The sequence below is a fragment of the Mauremys reevesii genome, linkage group 2 (assembly GCF_016161935.1).
Source record: "Mauremys reevesii isolate NIE-2019 linkage group 2, ASM1616193v1, whole genome shotgun sequence".
NCBI lineage: Eukaryota > Metazoa > Chordata > Testudines > Geoemydidae > Mauremys > Mauremys reevesii.
Window position 1 is genome coordinate 286,918,173 of NC_052624.1, and position 20,993 is coordinate 286,939,165.

The window sequence follows — 20,993 nt, forward strand, 5'->3', positions numbered from 1 at the left end:
GGCTGCGATCGGGGAGGAGGGCAGGGGGTGCAGTGCCTGGCCGGCCATGGCCCCCATGGTTGGCAGCGCTCTCTCAGCACCCCGGGGCAGCAGACAGGGGCTGTGATGGGGGAGGAGGGCAGGGGGCCGGGGGGTGCAGTGCCTGGCCGGCCGTGGCCCCCATGGTTGGCAGCGCTCTCTCAGCACCCCGGGGCAGCAGACAGGGGCTGTGATGGGGGAGGAGGGCAGGGGGTGCAGTGCCTGGCCGGCCGTGGCCCCCATGGTTGGCAGCGCTCTCTCAGCACCCCGGGGCAGCAGACAGGGGCTGAGAGGGCCAGGCTCAGTCTGTGGGGCAGGGCCCCGCTGTGGGCCCCTGTCCATGTGCCTGAGGCCGGGCACCCAGCCCCTGTCCCTGCCCCGCAGGCGCTGCGAGAGGAGATCGACGCACTGCAGAACGACCTGGACACACTGGGCATCCTGGGCGTGGAGCTGATGTCGTCCTGCGGCGACTCGGACAAACCAGATGTCACCAAGAGCCTGGATGATGTGAGGGAGTGTGACAGGGCCCCGGGCCCCCGAAGGGTGGGAAGTGGGGCGCACAACCTGTCCCCTAAGAGGGCCCCTTGGAGCATGTGTGTGGGGCCATTGTGGGGTCAAATGGGTGGGGCACCCCAGGGGCCGGATGGGGCTCTGTGGGCAGAGTGAGTGGGGTTCTGTGGGGTAGTCGGAGGGTTCCGTGGGGCAGGCGGCAGGTCCCCTGGGGCTGGGGTTCCGTGGGGCAGTCGGAGGGTTCCGTGGGGCAGGCGGCAGCTCCGTGGAGCAGTCGGGGGGCTCTGTGGAGCAGTTGGCAGGTCCCTGGGGCTGGGGTTCCCATGGGGCAGTCAGGCGGCTCCATGGGGCAGTCGAGGGGCTCCACGGGGCAGTTGGCAGGTCCCTGGGGCTGGGGTTCCCGTGGGGCAGTCGGGGGGCTCCGTGGGGCCCTCTTGGGGGGATTTCGGGGGGCTCTGTGGGGCAGTTGGGGGTTTGGGGGCTCCGTGGGGCAGTTGGCAGGTCCTGGGGCTGGGGCCCCTGGGGCAGTCGGGGGCTCCATGGGGCCCTCTTGGGGGTTTCTGGGGCTCTGTGGGGCAGTTGGGAGGGCTGGGAGGTTTTGGGGGGACTCCGTGGGGCAGTTGGCAGGTCCCTGGGGCTGGGGCCCCGTGGGGCAGTCGGGGGCCCATGGGGAAGTGGGGGCTCTGTGGGGCAGTTGAGAGGGCTCCGTGGGGAGTTGGGGACTCCATGGGGCAGTTGGCAGGTCCCTGGGGCTGGGGTTCCCTTGGAGCAGTCGGGGGGCTCCGTGGGGAAGTCGGGGGCTCCGTGGGGAAGTCGGGGACTTCGGGGGCCCCGTGGGGCAGTCGGGGGGCTCCGTGGGGAAGTCGGGGGGACTTTGGGGGCCCCGTGGGGCAGTCGGGGGGCTCCGTGGGGAAGTCGGGGGGACTTTGGGGGCCCCGGGGGGCAGACGGGGGCTCCGTGGGAAGTCGGGGACTTTGGGGGCCCCGTGGGGCAGTCGGGGGGCCCCGTGGGGAAGTCGGGGGCTCGGTGGGGAAGTCGGGGGGCTCCGTGGGGCAGTTGGGGGGCCCGGTGGGGAAGTCGGGGGGCTCCATGGGGCAGTTGGCAGGTCCCTGGGGCTGGGGTTCCTGTGGGGCAGGTCCCTGGGGCTCCGTGGGGCAGGTCCCTGGGGCTCCGTGGGGCAGTCGGGGGGCTCCGTGGGGCAGTCGGGGGGCTCCGTGGGGCAGTCAGGGGGACTTCGGGGGGGTCCGTGGGGCAGTGCCAGGCTGATGTTGGTGCCGCTCCCTCCTGTGTAGCTCTACTCGTCCTGGCACAGCCTGAGCAAGGTGTGGACGGAGCGGCAGGGCCGCCTGCAGGAGCAGCTCCAGGCCTCGCTACGCTACCAGGAGGCCATGCAGGTGCGTGGACAGCCCTGCCCTCGGGACCGCCTGCCCCCCGATGCGCACAGCCCCGGCCCCACCCTGCCGCCATGGGGCGCCAGCAGGGGCGGGTCGAGCCTGTGGCAGGTCGGGGAAGGGGCAGCCCATGGGGTCTGCAGGCACCAGCCTCTGGCCCAGAGGGGAAGGGTCCCTGCAGCCGCTGGGGCTGCAACCGGGGTCCCGGCCTGCGGAGCCGGCGGCTCATGGGCTGGTGCCAGTAGCAGGACTATGGCGATTGTGATTGCGAATGAGGGAGAGACCCCTTGGGCACCAGCCCCCCTCGAGAGGGACGTCCCCGAGGCCGAGTCTCCCCGGCTGCTTCTGCTGGGCTTCGCCCTTCCTCTGACCAAGCTGTGCCCCCCCGAGAGACAGGAGCCTGGCTGGCTGGGCCGGGGGTAGGGGGGGTGCTGTCTGGCTGGGCCGGGGGCTGCCCCCCCGAGAGACAGGAGCCTGGCTGGTTGGGCCGGGGGCTGCCCCCCACTGTCGAGAGAGGAGCCTGGCTGGATGGGCCGGCAGGAGGGGGTGGCTGGGCCAGGGGCTGCCCCCAGGGAGACAGGAGCCTGGCTGGATGGGCTGGCGGGAGAGGATGGCTGGGCCCGGGGCTGCCCCACTGGTAGGGTTGCCAGGCGTCCGTTTTTTGACCGGAACGACCCTGGTGGCTCCGACTGGGCCGTTAAAAGTCCGGTTGGCGGCGCAGTGGGGGCCTGGGCTAAGGGTGGTTCCCTGCCTGCCCTAGCGCCGCGCGGATCCCGAGAGCACATGGATGCCCAGGGAGGCTCCGCGCGCTGCCCCCGCCCCCAGTGCCGGCTCCGCAGTGCCCATTGGCCAGGAACCGTGACCAATGGGAGCTGCGGGGGTGGTGCCTGCAGGGGCGAAAGCAGCGTGCGGAGCCTCCCTGGCTGCCCATGGCCTAGGGGCTGCAGGGACCTGGCGCCACTTCCCGGGAGCCGCGGTAAGCGCTGCCAGGACCCCGAACCCCCTCCCACACCCCAACCCCAGCCCCAGACTGGAGTCCCCTCCTCCACCCAAACTCCCTCCTGGAGCCTGCACCCCTCCCAACACACCAGCCCCCTGCCTCAGCCCTGGCCCCCCCCCCCACCCCAACCTCCTGCCCCAGCCCAGAGCCCCTCCTACACCCCAGAGCCCACACCCCCAGCTGGAGCCCTCACCCCCCTGTACCCCAAGGTCTTCCCCTCAGGAGAGCTGGGGAGAGCTGGCAGGGCCGGGGTCTGCCCGGCAGGAGAGCTGGGGAGAGCTGGCAGGTCTGACGCCTGCCCCGCAGGAGAGCCGGAGAGAGCTGGCATGGCCGGGGTCTGCCTCGCAGGAGAGCTGGGGAGAGCTGGCGGGGCCGGGGTCTGGCTGGCAGGAGAGCTGGGGAGAGCTGGCAGGGCCGGGGTCTGCCCCGCAGGAGAGCCGGAGAGAGCTGGCGGGGCCGGGGTCTGCCTCGCAGGAGAGCTGGGGAGAGCTGGCGGGGCCGGGGTCTGCGCGACAGAAGAGCCGGGGAGAGCTGGCGGGGCCGGGGTCTGAGAGCCGGGGAGAGCTGGGGAGAGCTGGCAGGGCCAGGGTCTGCCCCGCAGGAGAGCCGGGGAGAGCTGGCGGGGCCGGGGTCTGAGAGCCGGGGAGAGCTGGGGAGAGCTGGCAGGGCCGGGGTCTGCCCCGCAGGAGAGCTGGGGAGAGCTGGCGGGGCTGGGGTGTGGCTGGCAGGAGAGCCGGGGAGAGCTGGCAGGGCCGGGGTCTGAGAGCCGGGGAGAGCCGGGGAGAGCTGGCGGGGCCGGGGTCTGAGAGCCGGGGAGAGCTGGCGGGGCCGGGGTCGGGCTGGCAGGAGAGCTGGGGAGAGCTGGCGGGGCCGGGGTCTGAGAGCCGGGGAGAGCTGGCGGGGCCGGGGTGTGGCCGGCAGGAGAGCCGGGGAGAGCTGGCGGGGCCGGGGTGTGGCCGGCAGGAGAGCCGGGGAGAGCTGGCGGGGCCGGGGTCTGAGAGCCGGGGAGAGCTGGCGGGGCCGGGGTGTGGCTGGCAGGAGAGCTGGGGAGAGCTGGCGGGGCCGGGGTGTGGCTGGCAGGAGAGCTGGGGAGAGCTGGCAGGGCCAGGGTCTGAGAGCCGGGGAGAGCCGGGGAGAGCTGGCAGGGCCGGGGTCTGAGAACCGGGCAGAGCTGGCGGGGCCGGGGTCTGAGAGCCGGGGAGAGCTGGAGAGAGCTGGCGGGGCCGGGGTGTGGCCGGCAGGAGAGCCGGGGAGAGCTGGCAGGGCCGGGGTCTGCCCCGCAGGAGAGCTGGGGAGAGCTGGCGGGGCCGGGGTCTGGCTGGCAGGAGAGCCGGGAGCCTGGCTGGCTGGGGCCGGCTTATCACCCCACCTGGACAGCTGTACAGGCTCCCGCTCCCTGGCCCTGCTGGAGCTAGCAGGCCCTGCTGTCTCCGGAGCTGCCCTGTTGGCCATGCAGGTGCTGTCAGTCCCTGCTCCGTGCCCTTGTTCCTGCTGGAGGAATTGCAGCTGGCACTGTTCTCGAGCTCGGGCAGCCTAGGGACCAGCGAGTGTGTGCATGGCCGTGCCCCCATCACGGGGGGTTCCCCTCCCTAACCCCCTTTCCCTGCCTTCCTCCCCAGGGGCTCTGTGACTGGCTGGCCACGGCCGAGCTGCGCCTGGCGGAGGAGTTCCTGGTTGGGGGGGACCTGGAGCTGGTGAGGCAGCAGCTGGCGGAGCTGAAGGTGGGAAATGCTCTGGGTCTTTGCCCTTCGCAGACACTGGTGGGGTGGGGCTGGATCTGCTGGCATGGCTGGCACCCATCTGCACTGCCCCTCACCTGTCACAGGAGACCCAGCACTGTGCCCTGTGAGGCACCGTAGAGACTGGCAGTGGGGGGGTGGCGGCTCAGCCGGGGGGCAGGGTGTGGGGAGCTGCGCCGGGTGCTGGCAGTGGGATTGCTTTCCCCACGGGGAGGGGGCCCAGGATCCAGGCTGCACCTGGTGCCCTGGACAGATGGGAATGTGGGCCCTGGGTCCCATGTAGGTCTGGGGAGGTTGGTACCAGGTTGGTGCAGGGCTGGTACCCCTGCCCCTCTGATGGGGCAGCTGCCTGGGCTGGCCAGACCCACGCATCCTCGGGGAGGTGGGGAGGGGGAACGCCTGCCCAGAGCAGAATCCCCGATAGAGAGCTGGGTGGGTGCCAAGCCAGGGCGCCCTGGGGCTGCTGTCCTGGGAGGTGCCCTCAAGCCCCATGCTCGTGGTCCCGTCCCACCAGGAGTTCAAGAGGGAGCTGTACCAGTGCAAGGTGGATGTGGAGAGCCTGCGGCACCATGCGGGGGCTGAGGACAGAGGCCCCCCAGCTTTGCTGAGTGACTTCCGGCAGCGCTGGGATTGCCTGGAGGAGGAGATTGTCAGCCGCCAGGTAGGGCTTTCAGGCTCCCCGAGTCATGAGCGTCATTCGCCAGCCACTGGGCCCACGGTGATGGGGGGTCTGGGGTCTGTAGGTGCTGGTCACCCGGCTGCCAGGCCCAGAGAAGCGGGGTCCGGGGTCCGTGGGTGCTGGTCACCTGGCTGCCAGGCCCAGGGAGGCGGGGTCTGCGGGTGCTGGTCACCCAGCTGCCGGGCCCAGGGAGGGGGGAGTCCGGGGGTGCTGGTCACCCAGCTGCCAGGCCCAGGGAGGGGGGAGTCCGTGGGTGCTGGTCACCCAGCTGCCCCGCCCCGGGCGGGGGGGTCCATGGGTGCTGGTCACCCAGCTGCCAGGCCCAGGGAGGCGGGGTCCGTGGTCCGTGGGTGCTGGTCACCCAGCTGCCAGGCCCAGGGAGGGGGGGTCCATGGGTGCTGGTCACCCAGCTGCCAGGCCCAGGGAGGCGGGGTCCGGGGTCCGTGGGTGCTGGTCACCCGGCTGCCAGGCCCAGGGAGGCGGGGTCCGGGGTCCGTGGGTGCTGGTCACCCAGCTGCCAGGCCCAGGGAGGCGGGGTCCGGGGTCCGTGGGTGCTGGTCACCCAGCTGCCAGGCCCAGGGAGGCGGGGTCCGTGGGTGCTGGTCACCCAGCTGCCAGGCTCTGGGAGGCGGGGTCCGGGGTCCGTGGGTGCTGGTCACCCAGCTGCCAGGCTCTGGGAGGCGGGGTCCGGGGTCCGTGGGTGCTGGTCACCCAGCTGCCAGGCTCTGGGAGGCGGGGTCCGGGGTCCGTGGGTGCTGGTCACCCAGCTGCCGGGCCCAGGGAGGCGGGGTCCGTGGGTGCTGGTCACCCAGCTGCCAGGCCCAGGGAGGCGGGGTCCGGGGTCCGTGGGTGCTGGTCACCCAGCTGCCAGGCTCTGGGAGGCGGGGTCCGGGGTCCGTGGGTGCTGGTCACCCAGCTGCCAGGCTCTGGGAGGCGGGGTCCGGGGTCCGTGGGTGCTGGTCACCCAGCTGCCAGGCTCTGGGAGGCGGGTCCGGGTCCGTGGGTGCTGGTCACCCAGCTGCCGGGCCCAGGGAGGCGGGGTCCGTGGGTGCTGGTCACCCAGCTGCCAGGCCCAGGGAGGCGGGGTCCGGGGTCCGTGGGTGCTGGTCACCCAGCTGCCAGGCTCTGGGAGGCGGGGTCCGGGGTCCGTGGGTGCTGGTCACCCAGCTGCCAGGCTCTGGGAGGCGGGTCCGGGTCCGTGGTGCGGGTCACCCAGCTGCCAGGCCCAGGGAGGCGGGGTCCGGGGTCCGTGGGGGCAGGTCACCCAGCTGCCGGGCCCAGGGAGGCGGGGTCCGTGGGTGCTGGTCACCCGGCTGCCAGGCCCAGGGAGGCGGGGTCCGGGGTCCGTGGGTGCTGGTCACCCAGCTGCCAGGCTCTGGGAGGCGGGGTCCGGGGTCCGTGGGTGCTGGTCACCCAGCTGCCAGGCTCTGGGAGGTGGGGGCTGGAGTCTGCGGGTGCTGGTCACATGATTTCTCTCCTTTGGGGCTCCTGCTGTGCCTGGCACAAACAGGTTCTACTTGTTCAGTTGTGGAGCTGGCCTAGCTGACTGCAGGGGTCTGCGGGGCAGGGGGCCACGGCTCCAGGGAGGCTGCGTCTGATGGGTCCATTGGTGTGACGGTGCGGTTCTGGCGGGACCCAGCTGAGGTGCCAATTCAGGACCAATTGCTCAAACAGGGCAGTTACAGCCCCAGGCTGGGGTTTTTCCACCCCTAAGGCAAACCAAACCAGCCAGACCAAGAGGACCTTGGTCTCACCCCACTGGCTAACCACAAGTCACACAAGCAATTCCCTTAGACACTCCAGTTTCCTTGTATCCCCACCAGTCCCACTCGTCCTGGGGATGAATGGTTATGAAAACCAACACCCCAATAAAAGAAAACGGTTCTCTCGATCCCAAAGAATCAAGCCCCAGACCCAGTCAATACACAAATCAGATCTTACCCACAAATCACGCTGTTGCCAATCTTTTAGAATCTAAAGTCTAAAGGTTTATTCATAAAGGGAAAAAGGTAGAGATGAGAGGTAGAATTGGTTAAATGGAATCAATTCCATACAGTAATGGCAAAGTTCTTAGTTCAGGCTTGCAGCAGCGATGGCATAAACTGCAGGTTCAAATCAAGTCTCTGGAACATCCCCCGCTGGGATGGGTCGGTCAGTCCTTTGTGCAGAGCTTCAGTTTGTGGCAAAGTCCCTCCAGAGGTAAGAAGCAGGATTGAAGACAAGATGGAGAAGAGGCATCAACCTTTTATAGGCTTTTCCAGGTGTAAGAACACTTGTTCTTACTGTGGAAAATTACAGCAAAATGGAGTCTGGAGTCACATGGGCCAGTCCCTGCACTTTGCTGAGTCACAAGGCGTGTCTGCCTTCTCTCCATGGGTCAATTGTGTAGCTGATGGTCCTTAATGGGCCATCAAGCAGGCTAGGCAGAGCTAACACCAACTTGTCTGGGGTGTCACCCAGAAGCACAGCACAAATTTGAAATACAGACAGGACAGAGCCAATATTCATAACTTCAACTACAAAATGACACATGCACACAGACAACATAACCATAACCAGCAACCCCTAACCTGGTCTTAGACACCTCATTTGACCCCTTTTATGCAAGATTCGGTGCCACTACAGGACTTTGGTTGCAACCATGTTCTATATGGTCCCAGATTATATCGATAACGTCACAATTGGTTTTTCCCAGCACCAGCTGGAAGCGGCGCTCCTGGGCTTGGGGCAGTTCCAGAACCAGCTGGAGGAGCTGCTGCAGTGGATTTCCCACACGGCAGAGCAGCTGCAGGGCCGGACCCCGCTGAGCTTGGATCTGCAGAGCTGTGAGATCGAGCTGGCCAAGCACAAGGTAAGGAGCAGCAGAGAACGGCTCAGGAGTCGTGAGTTGACAGCTAATTGCTCTTGGTTCTGAGTTACTATGTGGGGGGCGGTTTGCAGTACTGCTACCCTTACTTCTGGGGTGTTGCTAGCGATGGCGCTGCCTTCAGAGCTGGGGAGCCAGAGAGCGGCGGCTGCTGGCTGGGAGCCCAGCTCCGAAGGCAGCGCCTCCACCAGCAGCAGCGCAGAGTAAGGGTGGCACGGTATGGTGCTGACACCCTTACTTCTGCGGTGCTGCTAGCGGCGGCTGCTGGCTGGGAGCCCAGCTCTGAAGGCAGCGCCTCCACCAGCAGCAGCGCAGAGTAAGGGTGGCACGGTATGGTGCTGACACGCTGGCTGGGAGCCCAGCTCTGAAGGCAGCGCCTCCACCAGCAGCAGCGCAGAGTAAGGGTGGCACGGTATGGTGCTGACACCCTTACTTCTGCGGTGCTGCTAGCGGCGGCTGCTGGCTGGGAGCCCAGCTCCGAAGGCAGCGCCGCCACCAGCAGCAGCGCAGAGTAAGGGTGGCACGGTATGGTGCTGACACCCTTACTTCTGCGGTGCTGCTAGCGGCGGCTGCTGGCTGGGAGCCCAGCTCTGAAGGCAGCGCAGAAGTAAGGGTGGCAATACCGTGACCCCCCTGAAGTAAGCTTGTGACCCCCCCCTCGCAGCTCCCTTAAGGGTCAGGACCCTCAATTTGAGAAAAGCTGGTCTCCCCCGTGAAATCTGTATCATACAGGGTAAAAGCTCACATAAGACCAGATTTCACAGGGGAAGCAGATTTCAGGGTCCATGACACGTTTCTCATGGCCGTGAATTTGGTAGGGCCCTGCTGATCAGCATTGACAGGCCCAGAGACAGGGCAGCGCGCGCAGTGCTGGGGCCCATTGCAGCGGGGCCGACGTTGGTAGCTGCTCAGGGGGCGGGTTTCAGGGGCCGTGCTAGTATGGACTGGCGGGGCAGGTTAGAGGCAGAGAAGGCGCCTGGCTGCCCCTCCCCTGGGCAGAGGCACAGCTGGGGTTAGGGGGATTGCCCACGCCCAGGCTGCGCCTCCCTGCAGGTGCTGAGAAACGATGTCATGTCCCACGCCCGGACTGTCCAGTCTGTGAACGAGGCCGGCCAGGGGCTGCTGCTCTCCAGCCTTGGGGACAGCACGGACGCGCTGCAGTGCAGCCTCCAGCAGCTCAACCAGCGCTGGGACTTTGTGCGGAGTGAGACCGAGAGCCGCCAGCTGGAGCTGGAGAACAACCTCAGCCAGGTACGTGGAGCCCCCGTCCCCTGCAACGACACTGCCTGGACACGGGGCACTCACCAGGCCCATGGCTCAGCCACAGACAAGACATGCCGGGGGAGCTCCACGCGGCCGTGCCCGCGGGTCCTGCCAACAGTGCCCCCCGGGGCCAGGGCAGCTCCCGGGGCCAGTACCTATAAGGTGGACTATAAGGTGGATAGAAAGCTGGCTAGATCATCAGGCTCAACGGGCAGTGATCAATGGTTCCATGTCTGGTTGGCAGCCGGTATCAAGTGGAGTGCCCCAAGGGTCGGTGCTGGGGCTGGTTTTATTCAATATCTTCATTAACAATCTGGAGGATGGTGTGGACTGCACCCTTAGCAAGTTTGCAGATGACACTAAACTGGGAGGAGTGGTTGATACGCTGGAGGGTAGGGATAGGATACAGAGGGACCTAGACAAATTAGAGGATTGGGCCAAAAGAAACCTGATGAGGTTCAACAAGGACAAGTGCAGAGTCCTGCACTTAGGACGGAAGAATCCCATGCACTGCTACAGACTAGGGACCGAATGGCTGGGCAGCAGTTCTGCAGAAAAGGACCTGGGGGTTACAGTGGATGAGAAGCTGGATATGAGTCAACAATGTGCCCTTGTTGCCAAGAAGTCTAATGGCATTTTGGGTTGTATAAGTAGGGGCATTTCCAGCAGATCGAGGGATGTGATCATTCCCCTCTATTCAGCACTGGTGAGGCCTCATTTGGAGTACTGTGTCCAGTTTTGGGCCCTACACTACAAGAAGGATGTGGATAAATTGGAGAGAGTCCAGCGGAGGGCAACAAAAATGATTAGGGGGCTGGAGCACATGACTTATGAGGAGAGGCTGAGGGAACTGAGATTGTTTAGTCTGCAGAAGAGAAGAATGAGGGGGGATTTGATAGCTGCTTTCAACTACCTGAAAGGGGGTTCCAAAGAGGATGGATCTAGACTGTTCTCAGTGGTACCAGATGACAGGACAAGGAGCAATGGTCTCAAGTTGGATATTAGGAAAAACTTTTTCCCTAGGAGGATGGTGAAGCACTGGAATGGGTTCCCTAGGGAGGTGGTAGAATCTCCTTCCTTAGAGGTTTTTAAGGTCAGGCTTGACAAAGCCCTGGCTGGGATGATTTAGTTGGGGTTGGTCCTGCTTTGAGCAGGGGGTTGGACTAGAACCTCCTGAGGTCCCTTCCAACCCTGAGATTCTGTGATTCTCTACCTCCTCCCCGGGCCCTGGGCAGCTCCTGGGGCCAGGCCCCACACACTGTGTATTCATGTCACTGGAGAGCCACAGAATGTTTCCAGGCTCACCAGCCACAGAGCTGTGCCAGGACCCCGCTGCACACTGGGGCCCAGGGGCGGGGGGCAGGGGGGACTGTGCCAGGACCCCGCTGCACACTGGGGCCCAGGGGCGGGGGGCGGGGGGGACTGTGCCAGGACCCCGTGGCACACTGGGGCTCGGGGGGGGCGGGGGGCTGGCCTGTGCTCTGCTGGTGGCCGCGGGTCTGGGTCCCACGCAGTTCCGTGCCCTGTTGGCGTCCGAGGCCCGGCTCGGCGGGGGGCACACGCTCACTCAGTGCCCAGGCCGCCCACAGGTGCAGGACGTCACGCTAGAGATCATGGACCTGCTGCAGTGGCTGGAGCACGTGGAGATGCGGCTCTTCTTCTCCAAGCCCGTCTGGGACCACCCCGAAACCACCAAGGAGAAGCTGGCAGCGCACCTGGTGAGCACTTCCTGGCAGCCCCTGAGCAGCCCCCGGAGCACGTCTGCCCAGCTCCCCCCAGGCCACGTCTGCCCAGCTCCCCCCTTTGCCACGTCTGCCCAGCTCCCAGGCCACGCCTGCCCGGCTCCCTTTGCCACGCCTGCCCAGCTCCCCCCAGGCCACGTCTGCCCAGCTCCCCCCTTTGCCACGTCTACCCCAGCTCCCCCCAGGCCACGTCTGCCCAGCTCCCCCCTTTGCCACGTCTGCCCAGCTCCCCCCAGGCCACGTCTGCCCAGCTCCCCTGGGCCACATCTGCCCCAGCCCTCCCGTTTGCCACATCTACCCCAGCTCCCCCCTTTGCCACGTCTGCCCAGCTCCCCCCTTTGCCACGTCTGCCCAGCTCCCCCCAGGCCACGTCTGCCCAGCTCCCCCAGGCCACATCTGCCCAGCTCCCTGGGCCACATCTGCCCAGCTCCCCCCAGGCCACGTCTGCCCAGCTCCTCCCTTTGCCACGTCTGCCCAGTTCCCCCCTTTGCCACGTCTGCCCAGCTCCCAGGCCACGCCTGCCCCAGCTCCCTTTGCCACGCCTACCCCAGCTCCTGGGCCACGCCTGCCCCAGCTCCCTGAGCCGCATCTTCCCAGCTCCCCAGGCCACGTCTGCCCCCGCTCCCCCCGGCCACGTCTGGCCCGGCCCCCCCCTTTGCCACATCTTCCCCAGGCCCTCCCGAGCCATGTCTGCTCCAGCCCCCCCCTTTGCCGTGTCTGCCCCAGCTCCCCCCGGGCCGCGTCTGCCCTAGCCCACCCCAAGCCACGTCTGCCCCAGCTCCCTTTGCCACGTCTGCCCCAGCTCCCCCCAGGCCACGTCTGCCCCAGCTCCCCCCTTTGCCACGTCTACCCCAGCTCCCCTGGGCCACGTCTGCCCCCGCGCCCCCCGTTGCCACGTCTGCCCCAGCCCACCCCTTTGCCACGTCTGCCCAGCTCCCCTGACCCACGTCTGCCCAGCTCCCCCCTTTGCCACGTCTGCCCCACCTCCCCCTGAGCCGCATCTTCCCCAGCTTCCCCCGAGCCGCGTCTGCCCCAGCTTCCCCCGAGCTGCGTCTGCCTCAGCTTCCCCCGAGCCACGTCTGCCTGTCACGGACTCACTCGTGGCCCCGTGCGGTCCGTGGGGGGTGCCCCTTCCAGTGCGACAGCCCTTCTCAGGGGTCCACACTCTCTCGGGGTCAGGCCCCTCCACCTCCTGGAGCTGCACCTCTCTGAGCCTCAGCACGTCTGTCTCTGCCGTGGGCCCCCTCAGGGAGTCCCCTCGCTCTGGGCCCCCTGGGCCTCCTCACCCCCGAAGGGGACGATGCCCCCTGCTCTCTAGCCCGGAGCGACTCTCAGCCAGCGTAACACAGGAGGGGTTATTGAGAGTTGAACCCAGCACAGGAAACTCTCAGGCCTCAGGCCTGGCCTCCCTCAGCCCAGCACATCCCAGTCCCCCTGCACCCAGGTGGGCTCTGCCTGCTTCCCCTCTCCAGCCCCGACCCCCTGCTTCCCAGCCGGGCCTCCGATATCCCCGGCCCCAAGCCCCCTCTGTCCATTGTCTTCTCTCCAGGGAAACAGGGTCGTAAACAGGCAGGCCTGGGTCTCCTCTCCTCTCAGCCCCCCTCTGGCCCCTCTGGCTGGAGCTGGCTGGTCAGGTCACCGGGGTCCTCTCTCCGCAGCCCATTGTCCTCCCACTGGCCAGAACCGGCTGCGACTCCTGAGCTGGGTCTCCGGGTCACCAGGTCACCAGTCGCTGGGGTCTCCATCCTCCAGGCCATCGGGTCCCGAGTTCCCTCTCCGGTCCTGTGTCCCAACAAACTCCCTCTCCCCTCCCCTCGTTCAACCAGTAACACCCGGGGACACTGAGTCCCACCCCCTCCGCATGCAACCCACTGGGAAACACGGAAACCCCCCCCCAAACCCACTTTGTCACACTGCCCCAGCCCCCTCCTGCCATGCCAGAGCAGAGGCCCTGGGGCTGATCCCACATGCCTGCGCCTTTCCTTGCCAAGCTGCCAGCCCGCAGTCCTGGGGCGTTTCCCTGGGTCCTTCGCTCCCTGCCTAGAGGAGAAGGGTCCCGTGCACCCGCACAGCGCGAGAGGCGTCCCCGGCCCAGCTCCGAGCCCCTGGCTGCACCGTGCTGCCGGAGAGCCGGGGCCGGCACTGCCCCCCTGCCGTGCCTCCGCAGGAGCTGGCCAAAGAGCTGGAGTCCAAGCAGCAGGCGTATAACAGCGTGAGGGACCGGCTGCAGCGCCTGCTGGCCTCCTGCAGCCTGCCCCGGGCCTGCAGCACCGAGCACAGCCTGCGCATCCTGCAGCAGAAATGGGAAAGCGTCCACAGCCAGGTCCAGGAGAGGAAGGTGTGTGTGTCTGTGCGTGTTTCCCATGGGTCGGGAGTGTGTGTGTGTGTGTGTCCGTGTGTCCCAGGGGCTGGGAGTGTGTGTGTGTTACACTGGCTGGGAGTGTGTGTGTGTGTGTGTGTGTGTCCCAGGGGCTGGGAGTGTGTGTGCATTACACAGGCTGGGAGTGTGTGTGTGTGTCCCATGGGCTGGGAGTGTGTGTGTGTGTGTGTGTGTGTGTGTCTGTGCGTGTTTCCTATGGGCCGGGAGAGTGTGTGTGTGTGTGTGTGTGTGTCCCAGGGGCTGGGAGTGTGTGTGTGTTACACAGGCTGGGAGTGTGTGTGTGTGTCCCAGGGGCTGGGAGTGTGTGTGTGTTACACTGGCTGGGAGTGTGTGTGTGTCTGTGCGTGTTTCCTATGGGCCGGGAGAGTGTGTGTGTGTGTGTGTGTCCCACAGGCTGGGAGTGTGTGTGTGTGTGTGTGTGTGTGTGTGTGTCCCAGGGGCTGGGAGTGTGTGTGTGTTACACTGGCTGGGAGTGTGTGTGTGTGTCTGTGCGTGTTTCCATGGGCCGGGAGAGTGTGTGTGTGTGTCCGTGTGTCCCAGGGGCTGGGAGTGTGTGTGTGTTACACAGGCCGGGAGTGTGTGTGTGTGTGTGTGTGTGTCCCACAGGCTGGGAGTGTGTGTGTGTGTGTCACACAGTCTGGGAGTGTGAGTGTTTGTTTGCTGGCTATGATGGGATGAGAGGTGCACACAGGCGTGTGTGTGTGGTCCCACTGGCTGTGTGCTGTGCGTGAACACATGGGCATGTCTGTGCCTCCACAGGGGTGTGTGTGTGTGTGTGTGTGTCCCTGATGGCTGGGCGAGGGGAGGGGGTGTACACTTGTGCATGCGTGTGTGTCTCCAATGGCTGGGATTGTGTGTGTGTCTGTCCCTCCTGGCTGGAACGGGGGCACGGTTTAGGCTGTAGCAGACACAGCCGGTCGGTTCCCTGGCTGGAACGGGGGGCGGGGGGGCTGGAGGGGAGAGGGTTAGGCTGCAGCAGGCACTGCCCCACGGGCGGTTGCCGGCCTCCCTCTGGCCCGGCGCGTCTCTGATCGGGGCTCCTCTCCCCCAGGAGCGGCTGGCGGAGGGGCTGACTCTCAGCACCGAGTTCCACAGCACGGCACAGGAGCTGCTGCAGTGGCTGGGGCAGACGGAGGAGAGCCTGAGTGCCCCAGAGCCGCCCAGCTTCCTGCTGGAGACCGTCCTCAGGCAGGTCCAGGAACACAAGGTGAGTGCGGCTGGCCCAGCAGCTGGCCTGGGGGCCGTGACCCCAGACAGAACCCACCTGCCTCTGCTCAGAGTCCCGGCAGGCCTTGCCGCCATGGACTCCCCGCCAAGGGCGCCCTAAAGACCCTGCATTGCAGCTCGGCCTGTGGGCTGGCACCGGGCCCTGCCTCCGCGCTGACCCAGGGGTCGCGGGGCCCAGCCCGGGGCACGGGGCCCCCTGGAGCAGCCTGGTCGGTCTGGTGCGTGGCTGCAGGGACCTGGTCTCACCCGGCGGTGCCCAGTGTGAGCCCCCAGGGCCTGCAGCCAGGGCCAGCCAGGAGCAGGGTCTGGCCTGAGGGGCCCCGGCGGGCGCTGCGTCCGTGCCAGGCTCTGCTGGGAACGGGGCACTGGGGCGGGCAGGGGGCTCCCCGGGGAGATGCTGGCAGTACAGGGGTGGGTGCGTGGCAAGGCTGCTGCAATACCACGTCCCCAGTGTCTATATGTGGCGTTGCAACAGCTGTCTGGCCCTGCAGCCAAGCCGGGTAACAGCCCAGCCCTTCACACGGCCTCCACAGCCACAGAACGCAGCACAACCCACGCTGCAGCTCCCCGGGAGCCTTCTCCTTTGCCAGCTCGCCCCTGCGTCAGGCCGTCCCAGCCGGTCCCCAGGGCCTGGGACCTGTCCCACTCCCCCTCCACCCTGGGCTCAGGCCGGCAGGGGCCCTGAGCAGCCTGGCTCCTGGCAGGCTCCCAGCTCCCTTTCACCTGGGGCTCCGTGCTGGCCCCTCCCAGAGCAGCCCTTGGAGACCCAGCTCCCAGCTTCGGCCTAACCCCCACCCCTCCGAGGTTACGTGGTCGCTTTAACCCTTGTGTCACCACACTCACACTGCTCCAGGCACCGCGGCTCTTTCGGTGCCTGGAGCCTGCTCGGAGAAGGCCCCTGCCGAGCTGGGCTGCTGCACCTTGGCCACGGCCTGCCCCGGGCCCTGGCTAGCTCTGGCTTGCTCGGCAGGCGCTGCTGAAGGAGGTGACCGCTCGCGGGGAGCAGCTGTCCAGCCTGGAGGCGGTGGCCGCTCGCCTGAAGGACGTGAGCAGGAAGCAGGACTGTGCTGTGATCCAGAGCCTGGTGCTGACGGCCAAGGAGCGGGTGGCCAAGGTGCTCCGGTGTACTGGTGAGCGGGGCGCCGCGCTGGAGGACGCTCGCAAGCGTGCCAAGCAGGTACCATGCGGTGTGGTGGGGAGCGGGCCCTGTCGCCAGGCGGGCTGGTCTCTGGCGTTCCCGGTGGCTCCTGCTGACGCGCCCTCTCGCTCGCTTTCAGTTCAGTGAGTCCCGGCAGCTGCTCCTGGACTGGATGGATGAGGTGGAGCAGACTCTGGAGATCCCCGGCGATGCCGCCATGAGCCAGGAGGAGATCAAGTGCCAGCTGGCTGAGCACAAGGTGCGGTGCCGTGACTCCCCTCCCCCAGCCCCCTGGGCCATGTGTCTGCCCCGGGCTGTCATGCCAGCGCACGGCGGCTTGCAGATTCCCCGGACTCTGAGATGCCCCCAAGGGCGGTGCTCCCTAAGGCTCTCCTGGGGTGCCCCGGGCTTCCCCTGTGCCGAGCACGAGGTCCCTATGCCCATCTCTCTGCTCTCAGCAGGGCCAGGGCTGCTGCGTCCCCAGGGCTGGGCGGAACTGGGAGACAGCAGAGGTGACCCCCTGCCTCCGGGCTGGGAGGTGCTAGGCCTAGGGGAGCTGTTGTGGGGGGTCGAGTGGGGGGATCGAGTGCCTGCTCAGGAGCCTGCAGCCTTTGCCCCCTGCTGCCAAACTCCCAAGAACGTGGTGTGTCCCCATGGGCTCTGAGCAATGCCCCTTCAGGGTGCCAGCCCCCCAAGGGGTCCCACTCTTCCTCGAGGGCAGGCCTCCAAGTCTCATCGGCTCCTTCCTGAGCCACTAGGCTCCAGCGCTCCTGCGTCATGCCGGGAGCTCTGCCCTGAGCCAGACCCTGGGAGAGATGTGCAGGGATGGGTGCCCCAGCCAGCGTTTGCAGTGACATCCGGCTGGCTGCGGTTCCAAACCACGCAGGGTTTACTAGTCAGCTGGGACAGGGCCTGGGCCGGCCCTCGCTCAGTGTCACGGAGTCCCTGGGCGATGCTCTGGAACTGCTCCCCACAAAGCCAGGCAGGACTCTGGGGAGCCTCCTCTCCCTTGGAGCAGCCTGTCTGCAGGGCAAGAAGCTCCCACGGCTTCACCTCCTGGGTCTCTCCTTGGAGCATTCAGCATCCCCTGCCCCTCCGTGCGCTTCCCACAGCGAGTCCGCCCAGGCGGGGTCCTGGGGGGGCCACAGGGTCCTGCCCCCCACTTCGCAGTCAGACGTGACTCTCAGTCAGCCAGTAACACAGAGGTTTATTCGATGACAGGAACAGGGTCTGAAACAGAGCTTGTAGGTACAGAGAAGGGGACCCCCTCGTCCGGGTCCATTCTGGGGGGCAGTGAGCCAGACCCCCACGTCTGCACTTCACTCCTCATCCCCAGCCAGCTCCAGACTGACACCCCCTCCAGCCCCTCCTCTCTGGGCTTTGTCTCTTTCCTGGGCCAGGAGGTCACCTGATCTCTTTGTTCACCTTTAGCCATCCCCTTGCAGGGTGAAGGGCCCTGGCCAATTGCTGGTAGGAGACAGAGGGTCAGTGATTTATGCACACTGGCCTTTATCCCACCACCTAGAGACTTAAGAAATGCAGAGGGGACACTGAGGCACCCACACAGTATTCAGAGGAAACATTAAGAACATTCCCAGTTCATCACATCTCTCCCCCCTTCGAGACCGAACTGAGTGAGGTCACTTTAGCCGGTGACCTGGGGAAGTTCGAACCCACCAACGCTCCCAGGGACGCCCCAGCATCTCTCCCGTTCCTTGGTGGGAATTACACCAGGACAGTCCAGTCTCACGCCCTCCCATGGGTCGGGTGTGCTTGAGGGCGCTTGCAGGCTGCATGTGGGAAGGTTTATGCGGCCCGTGACCTTTTGCCACCTCAATACCCCTGGGGTTCAAACTGGGATTGGGTCTTTTCCCAGCGCTCCAGTTTGCAGGGCTGTGATTTGACCTTGGCCACCCTCTGAACAGGTGTCTCTGTCCCCAGCAGCTCAGCATCAGCCCCTTGCATGTGACGCTGCCCTAAATGATCCAGCTGCAGCTGTCTAAGGGCCGGCGCCATGGCCAGGCCTTTCTTCTCTATGGCCCCATAGCCCTGCTCCCGGGGCAGCAGCTTCGTGCTCAGGTACCTGATGGGGTGTCTCCCCCCCCCAGCCCTGCGTCTGAGGCGTCGGTGAACACTGCAAAGGGCTCGGCAAAGTCTGGGTTTACCAGATTTACCAGGCCCTGGATTAGAGCCTCCTTCAGTGCACAGAGAGCCCTCTGGCCCTGCTCGGTCCAGAGCACCTCGTCTGGCTTCCCCCGCACATAGCTCAGGGGTGAGGGCAGCTAGGGGGCTAACGTGGGGTACCAACCTCTGGTAGCACCTGCCATCCTGATAAAGGCCTGGGCTTGTGTCTTGGTCTGGGGAATGGGCCAATCTCCGATCATCTCCACCTTGCACTTCTCGGCTTTGAGTCCGCCCAGCTCCCTCTTCACCTGGGACACGTTCCTCCCAGGGCTGGCTAAAGACACACACGTCATTGTACGCCAGGGCCAGGTTCTCCATCCCCCCTAGGTTGTCTAGACTCTCCCCAGGCCTAGGCATGGGGGAGGCATCGGGCACCGCGATGGCTTTAAGCTTCCGCTGGTCCCCACTAAACCAGATCATCCCGTCTCCCTTGGGGACCAGCCCCACGGGTGTGGCCCATGGGCTGTTGAACGGCTGGATCCCATCTAACGCCAGCAGGTCCTTGACCTCTCTCTCCAGGTTCTGGGCTGCTTCCCCAGGGACTCTGAACGGGGAACACCTGATGGGGAGATTGGCTCCCAGCTCAGGGAAGAGATCCCCAGGGGGTCTGCCCCCTTCTCCTCCCAATCCTCCCCTTCCAGGTCCAGGGGCCCCCTCACTCTGCTCCCATCCAGCAGCTTGAAAGAGAAGAACCCTGTGGATTCCTGGGGCACCCCCAGCTGCCTCCCGATTCCCCCCAGTTCCACTTCCCCTTGGGGAGCCCATTCCCGGTACAGGGATCCCTTCTCCCGCAGGGCTCTGTCCCTGCAGCCTTCCCCAAGGGGGTTTGCAGCGCTGGGGCCAGCAAGTTCCCTCAGCTTCTCCAAGGAGGGATCCCCGTTCAGCTCGGTCTGGAGTTCATCTGCTGGGGAAGGGAGTGGGGCCTGCTCCCTCTCGCTGGCTGGGCCTGGGGTCACAGCCCCTCTGAGCCCGGTCCCTGGTAGCTCCCTCCCTGCTGTGTAATCACTTCCCAGCAGCACGTCTGGACCAGGCAAACCTGGTTAGCAGCCGCCCTGCCCTGCCTGGGTGTCCCCCCACTCAGCTGGGGTCTCAGCTCCCCCCGTGCTTAGCTCTGCCCTTGCTGTCCCAGTGGGGGCAGGCAGTGAGCTCTCTGCTCTGGTCACAGCATCAGAGCCAGCGTGAGCCCCTCTCCGGTGTGCAGGGGGGCGGGGAGCATCTCTCCCTCCCCCTCAGCCCCCGGGGGCTGGTTACAGGTAGGCAGGTATCCTGAGCCCTGCAGTCCCTCCCCCCTGCCAGCCGGGTCATTCGCATTTTCACTGACCATTTCCATCCTAGCCAATTGGTTCCCTGGATTCAAATTCAAACCCTCGGCCGTTACCGGAGCAGGGCCTGGATCCTGTCCCAGAGAGACACAGTCACCCCCCAACAGGGCCTCCCAGCCGATATCCTGGAGAACCCCAACGACCAGCCAGCCCGACCCCTCCTGGGGCTGCACAGGGCTCCGGGCCATAGGCAGGGCGAGGGGCTTCATCCCGGGGACCTTCACCCAGGTCCCACAGCCCCTCAGCATCTGCAGCTGCACCACCCGGGGCCTGACAACAGTTCTCTCTGTCCCAGGGTCTCGCCACCCCAGGCAGGTCTCCCCACTGACCCCCACCTTCCGCCCCCACTGGGGGCGCGAGGGGCCTGAGCCCAGGAGACTCCACACAGACATACAGGCCGGGGCCAGGAGTGGGAGCCTGTCCACCACCCCACCCATCTGGCTGACGGCATCTATGGCCTTGGGGCCCAGCAAGGGAGCTGGATACCGGGGCGTTTCCGCAGGGTCCCCCTGGTTCAAATCACCCGCCTGCTTGAAGGCCGTGCGGTGGGCATCCACATCCCCCCTCCTTAACCAGGGGCAGCAATTTAGTGTCGCGGTTCCCTGTGGAACTGGCAGCCTGGGGTCTATCCCCACTCACCCCTGGGCAGCCCCCTATGTCTCTCCGCTCCACCATCGCCAGTCCATGCGGCTGCTGCTTCTCCTGCAGCTTTTCCTCGGGCTCTTGCTCTCTCTCACGGTCCTCTCGCTCTCTCGGGCTCTGCTCCCATCCCATCCGTCTCCGATCCCCTGATGGGGAACCCAATCGTGAAGACCCTCGTCTGGCTGGGGACCAGACTCTCGGGGATGCCTGGCTGCTGCTCCAGCTGCTCCCAGATCCTCTCGTAGCCCCGTCTGGGTCAGGAATCTGCTCCTCAGAGCGGTCCTTGTCCTCCTCCTCCAGCTGCACGATTAACTGGGCCTGGGTGAACTTCCCCATGCGTAACCCTCTCTCTGTGCACAGGATCACAATGTCCTTCTTAAGGAGATGGTGACAGGCCATCACTGCACCGCTCCCAAGTGGCTCTGGACTCACAGGCCTGTGTGCTCTTGGCTGCCCCATGGTTTCCAGGAAGAACCCCTGGTGGGCCAGCCCTTCACCACCTCTTTGCCAGAGTCGAGCTGCAGACTCCTCCACCCCTGGGACTGCTCATAGAATCATAGAATCTCAGGGTTGGAAGGGACCTCAGTAGGTATCTAGTCCAACCCCCTGCTCAAAGCAGGACCAATCCCCAACTAAATCATCCCAGCCAGGGCTTTGTCAAGCCTGACCTTAAAAACCTCTAAGGAAGGAGATTCCACCACCTCCCTAGGGAACCCATTCCAGTGCTTCACCACCCTATTAGTGAAATAGTTTTTCCTAATGTCCAACCTAAACCTCCCCCACTGCAACTTGAGACCATTGTTCCTTGTTCTGTCATCTGCCACCACTGAGAACAGTCTAGATCCATCCTCTTTGGAACCCCCTTCAGGTAGTTGAAAGCAGCTATCAAACC

General features: G+C 65.8%; 1 protein-coding gene across 2 annotated transcripts in view; it reads left to right on the forward strand.

Annotated features, from left to right (window-relative positions):
* The window catches only part of LOC120396442 (microtubule-actin cross-linking factor 1-like), an 82,557-nt gene that overhangs the window by 18,438 nt on the left and 43,126 nt on the right, over nucleotides 1-20,993 (forward strand). For both annotated transcript variants that reach the window (XM_039521324.1, XM_039521325.1), the window contains exons 8-18: nucleotides 403-525; nucleotides 1,821-1,922; nucleotides 4,539-4,640; nucleotides 5,173-5,319; nucleotides 8,033-8,188; nucleotides 9,257-9,454; nucleotides 11,056-11,184; nucleotides 13,376-13,546; nucleotides 14,640-14,795; nucleotides 15,786-15,992; nucleotides 16,093-16,212. In XM_039521324.1, coding sequence (XP_039377258.1) covers nucleotides 403-525; nucleotides 1,821-1,922; nucleotides 4,539-4,640; nucleotides 5,173-5,319; nucleotides 8,033-8,188; nucleotides 9,257-9,454; nucleotides 11,056-11,184; nucleotides 13,376-13,546; nucleotides 14,640-14,795; nucleotides 15,786-15,992; nucleotides 16,093-16,212 — 1,611 coding nt within the window. The remainder of the gene's footprint in view (nucleotides 1-402; nucleotides 526-1,820; nucleotides 1,923-4,538; nucleotides 4,641-5,172; nucleotides 5,320-8,032; nucleotides 8,189-9,256; nucleotides 9,455-11,055; nucleotides 11,185-13,375; nucleotides 13,547-14,639; nucleotides 14,796-15,785; nucleotides 15,993-16,092; nucleotides 16,213-20,993) is intronic.